General features: G+C 35.0%; 1 protein-coding gene across 1 annotated transcript in view; it reads right to left on the reverse strand.

Annotated features, from left to right (window-relative positions):
• LOC110026199 (protein root UVB sensitive 5-like) overlaps nt 1-5132 on the reverse strand; it is a 29285-nt gene extending 24153 nt beyond the window's left edge. Inside the window, exons 1-4 of the mRNA XM_020727061.1 lie at nt 4933-5132; nt 4844-4882; nt 4720-4770; nt 4389-4534 (exon numbers count right to left, since the gene is read on the reverse strand). Of these exons, the coding sequence (XP_020582720.1) occupies nt 4389-4534; nt 4720-4770; nt 4844-4882; nt 4933-5063 (367 nt within the window). The 5' untranslated portion in view covers nt 5064-5132. The remainder of the gene's footprint in view (nt 1-4388; nt 4535-4719; nt 4771-4843; nt 4883-4932) is intronic.
• Between the last annotated feature and the right edge of the window lie 868 nt (nt 5133-6000).

Below are 6000 nucleotides of genomic sequence, written 5' to 3' on the forward strand. Positions count from 1 at the left end.
CAGCCTGATCGTCAAAATGTCCATGATTCTCATCTTGCTCGCAATTTCCACATATAACTATTGACCCATAAACCAATTTGATGTCCTAATGTCTTGCTTCATGGAAAACACACCGACACAATATAAATGATGTAATCCAAAGGCTTCATCAATCTGATTATCCAAACTATCTTTGTTAACTTCCAATTCTATGCACTCTCTCACAACTTCAACATAGTCTTGTATATCACTTTAGTTTAGTCAATCCCTTGATAATTATCTATGATCAAGGCCGCATTCATATATTTATTCTTATTTATGTAGATGATATTCTAGTAACTAGGAATAATGGCCCCTTTCATCAACAAACTAATTTTCAAACCTTAATAAAAGCTTAGAAATCTAGGCAAAGTTGATCGCTTGGTTTCCAAAATTCCAAATAAACCAAACACCCCAAGGCCTTCACCTAAATTAATATCTCTATGCTCGTGACATTCTAACCCGTGTTGGAATGCTACCTTTCAAACCTGTACAAAACCCCACTACAACAAAAACAGCCCCAACAACACTTTCAAACCATGGCTTCCCTAACCTGCATCTAAATCGTCACCTAGTGGGCTCACTTCAATATCTAACCGTAACTCGCCTAGATATCTTATTTATCGTGAACGAAGCTTGCAAACACATGTACAAACTCCTCATATCTCACTATAAATTTCTCAAAAGGTTGCTTCGTTACATCCAAGCATGATTAACTTTGGTCTCTCTATCACAACAACTAATCTCCACCTATAACACTATTCTGACTATGATTGTGTCAAAGATTCCAAGAATAAAAAACCTAGAATAAGCTATTCTTAGGAAACACCATAACATTATGGTCCATCAAAAACCAATCAACAATTGCTCGCTCTTCAACATAAGTTGAATGCTATGCTCTCACAATAGTGAACAACAAAATTGAGTGAATCCAAATGCTACTTTAGAAATTCCATGTGCCTCCTACAATCCACTCTACTCTTTTGTAACAGTATGTCCTCTTTAGTATAGCAAATAACCAAAATTTTCATGTTGGTGCCAAATAAATAGAAATTGAATACTAATTTATTCGAGACTACATCAACACTTAGATCATATATGTTCAACATATCTCTCATTATCAAATTGCCAACACTTTCAACAAATTAGTTCCCACCCCATAATTCCAACAATGCAACAAGTTGATATTAAATTAGTTAGGTTTTAAACATTGGTATTCATGTGGAGGTCATACTAGAAATAGTATAGGTGTACTTACAAATAAGTTTTTGAAAAATAATGTTGTTAAATTAGTAGATTTATAGATATATTTATAACACTAATGATTGTTGTTGATACTAAGATTTTTAATATTATTAATATTTATGCTCCGCAAATAAGTTTGGTATATTTTTTGAAAAGGTCTAGAATAATTAATATAAATGATACCTATTAAAGAAATATTTTTTATTGTAGAAGGTTTAAATTGATATATTGGTAGAATGATAAAAGATTTTTAAAATATTCACAGCAGCTATAATTTTTGAGTGACTAATAAAGAAGATAAAGTTATATTTGATTTTGCTAAATGATTTTGTTATTGTTAATACTTCTAAAAAAAACATGAGCATATTATCACTTATAAGAATGACGATATAGAAGGAGATATTATTAGTAGAATTCAAGTTGGATGGTTGAAGTAGAGGAATGCATCGAGCCTATTATGTGATATAAAGTACCGTTTAGACTTAAAAGGAAATTTTATAAGAAAGTGGTGAGACCTAAAATGCTTTATGACGCAGGATGATAGCTTGTAAAAGAGAAGAATAAAATTAAGTTGGTTGTTGTTGAGATGAGAATGCTCAAGTGGATGAGTGGTTTTACGCTTAGAGACAAAATGTGAAATGAATATATTTTTGAAAGGGTTGGAGTAGCTCCAATGGCGGACAACAAAAGAGAGAGTCACCTTAGATGGTTTGGTCAAAATAAACGTCAACCATCTGATGACCCAATTAAGAGGTTAGATGTTTTAAATTTGACTTATGCTAAGAAAGGTAGAGATAGACCTGTTGCAACAGCAGCAGCAGCAACAGGTTGTTGTTGTTGCTGTCGTGCAACAAGCAGCATCAGCGGGTTGTTGTTGTTATTGTTGTCGTGCAAAAAGTTGATTCTTTAGTTGAGAACCATCAACATGAGGTGGGATGACAACATTTCAAAATCTGCCACAACAACAATAGATGCTCCACCCCCAACAGCAGACAATATGGATACTTAGGATCTGTTTGAGACAGTTGTTGATTATTTATAATCTGTTGATAAACATATTATTCTGATGATCTGATAATCTATAGATTATCAGAATAAGCTGGTTTGTTGTTTGAGGCAGCTTATTCAGAACAGCTTAATGGGAGCTGTTGTTGAATAAATGATCAGTTTGCCCCTGTTTGATTAAGCAGTTTGTAACAGAACTATTTATGAAAAATAATAGAAAAAACAAATGTCTGACAAACTAACATTGCCAAATTTCAAAAACTTGTGCTATTTTATGCAACAATGTGACAAACTAACATTGCCAAATTTCAAAAACTTGTGTTATTTTATGCAACAATGCCAAACTAAAATTGCCAAATTTCACCGCATTCTAGCAAATGTTTTATAAAACTGAAAAAATGAGGATGCCAATAACTACTACATCTCATAGAAAGGATGTCAACCCTCATTACAATCATTGTTACATCCCATAGGTGTGTTTCACAATAACTACATGATAAGCCAATGAAGATAGTGGCATTGGAATAGACAATAGATATATAGCTGATGAAGAAATAGTTTCATAATCTCCATTCCAAATCTTATATATTTACATATGCAAAATCAAACGTTAATGTACTATATATGTTGCATGGGAGGAGTAAGAGAATTTAACCCATCTACCTCAGGGAAATAAAATGACATTCATTTCCCTTCTAAATAACCCACCATTCATCTCCTTCTAAAATAAAAAATCTTCTCTTATAAAATATTTTCAACTAGCAGAAGTTCTGCCCCCAATTCATTTTTACTTGGGACATAATCATGCTTCACAAATGCCAATAAAATATTTTCCACTAGCAGCACCATAATTTCATCACCCCTTAAAAATATAAAGCTTTGTGTTTTAAAGCTTTGTGTTTGCTTTGTGTTTTCATACATAAGCCAATTCCTATATATTCACATACCTAACATCTGAATTTTTTCTTAAAACCCCATTATACCAAACAAAGCTTTCATATGACGGCACAGGCAACGATCACAGGGAGCCTGTGAAATTTCATACGAAGGATCCCAGTAATACGAAGGATCAAAAAATTTCGTAAACAGTTAAGTATGAAGAAATTGCACGAAGAAATCTCTGTAACACAGGATAAAAAATTTATGCCTGGTAATAGCATTTCCCAACTCACCATAATTCATACAATCCCAGACAACGACACAAATAACATTTCTCTACAGGGAAGAGGAGATACCTGCGAAAATTTCAAACAACTTTCGATCCACCAACCTAATGCCAGACGGGAAATGGGAGAGCAGAGGGGTGCACAGGATCAAGGAGTCCGATTGCAGAGCTAGGGTAATGACAACGACACGGGATCGAGGAGCGGAGCCGAGATCAGGGGAGTGATCGCAGATCTAGGGCAATGACGACGATACAGGATCGAAGGGCAGCCGGATAATAATCTGTGAGTAAACGTGGAACGCAGGGTAATGGGAGCGGCGAACGAAAGAACGAATATTAACATAAACCCTTAAGCGCGTTCTTTCACCGCCGGCCCCAACACATTATCCAAACGCTACCCCGACGTTCCGAAAAAGCCGAACGCAGGGATAAGTTGCGCCAAACGGACCCTTAATCTACCATAAATAGATAAATCTAGGCTATAAAATCCGAACCAACTCTGTGCAAATATACTCTGTGCTCGCTGTACCTTTACTATATATGTGATGTACACATAAACAATAATTAGAGAAAAATATATAATTTCATTCCCGGTTTGAATACTTTGCTTCCTACTACACATTGTAAACGTCTAGCTTAAATTTCAGGTTCTACTTTAGCCATAGAAATCTCGACATTTTAGTTGTTTTTTATCCAAAAAAATCAGAGTCTTTAGCTTCATTCTCCTTCATGATAAAGAAAAATTACAAACATGTAGTACGTAAATATCATTTGGTTTAACAATCATAACAAACATTTTGTAAACAGTAATACTCCATACAGTTTCCTCGTTATTTGTTTTCCCGCTAAATCCAAAGTCAAATTGCAACGAACTAACATCTCACTGAGAATCCAATAAGCTAGCCAACAGAAAATTTCAACAAATAATTTAACAAAGCAGCATTTGCAACACTACCAGGAAAAGATGCAGGCAGAAAAAAATCTTCAATTTTTTTCAGAAGAAAAGATAGATTTGAAGATTCATCATCGTGCACTTTGTTCTTTAAGCCTTCTTCTTCCTCCCAGAAACCTTGCAGACGCCGATTGCTGTCCAGTAGGTATCTAACACAAAAAAAAGATCAGTTAATGTTTGGAAAATCTAAAAAATGCAGACGGCCAAAAGACTTCAACGACCCTTTATTCTTCGAATTATTTGTATCATCTTTGAAAACTCAAAAACCCTAAAACTCAAAATAGCCAAGAGTAGACTAATACTATGGAAGAAGAGGAGAGAGAAAAGCAAGAACCTCTTCGCCTTTCCATTTTCATATCGTTCCACCAAGACCGATCGCGAGGCTCTAAGATAGTAAGAGAAGGTGCAGTGGGGTTAATTATTGAACAAAAAACGATGGTGAGCTCGTGAAAATTTACCTCTGCTCGAGCTCTCCTGGTTGCTTGGATTCATCAAGCAAACGACAAACGAAAGGGCGGTTAGTTTGGTTAGAAAGAGCAAATTGAGAGAGAAACGACAAACGAGAGGGCGGTTAGTTTGGTTAGAAAGAGCAAATTGAGAAGATGGGGAGAGGCTCAGGTGAGTTCGGGCGGACATTAACGTTGGCGTGGAGGAAGGGAGGCAGACTTCGACGAGCATTTCCTTGTGGTCCGAAGAAACAATCCGCTTACTGTGTTTGTTTGGGAAATACTTGCGCACCGAGTACCCCCTCCCACAATAACCGCTCAGTAATAACCAAGATTATTGGAGCTTTCTCACAAATAATTTCGCAATAATTCTGAAATAATTTCGCAATAACTCCTCAATAATTTTCGTAGAGGTTATTGAGAAATTATTGAGAGGGAATTACGCACAGAGAGCTACATGTGTTCTTCGTACGTAAATATTTCTCATTGTTTAAAAAGGTTAATTAATTTATTTATAAATTTAAGGTTAAATTTTAATATTTCCTTATTAAATAATTTTTTGTATAATTAGAAAATCATATATAAATCAAACATCCTCCTTCATCCAATTTTAAAATTCTCACTATAATATCAAAAAAATTCATAGTTCTCCTTCATAGATTGTGTAAAAAAAAATAAGGTCGATGGCCAATTTGTGAATATCAACATTTCAAAAGGTATGTATGTAATTATCCCAATATTTTAACATCAATGAACTGACCAAGCAAATATAACTAACATATATATATATTGAAATTTACATACATGCACTTAAAGTTATAGGAATTTACATAATTATCATTCAAAACTCTCCATTATTATCTCTGTAACACCTAAAGAAGTATATTTGCACACTTCACAACTAAAATTATATTAAATCTCCTCATTGAAACCTGGCTCCTGAGGCCCACTTCCCATCTTCCACACATGCATGGCTCATTAACCATCCTTCTTACACTGAGCCCAATCAAGGCCTCACTCTTTTTCATTCTCGCACATCCATTGAAACAACCACCAACTTTGATGATTGCCACTAAAACAACCCACAACATCTCCCTCAAACTCCACCTCTTCTCCTCCTTCTCTAGTGAAGGAACCAAAACATCTGACTGCCTCTCCCTCGGACTCTA

Source organism: Phalaenopsis equestris, unplaced genomic scaffold (assembly GCF_001263595.1).
Source record: "Phalaenopsis equestris unplaced genomic scaffold, ASM126359v1 Scaffold000359, whole genome shotgun sequence".
Lineage (NCBI taxonomy): Eukaryota > Viridiplantae > Streptophyta > Magnoliopsida > Asparagales > Orchidaceae > Phalaenopsis > Phalaenopsis equestris.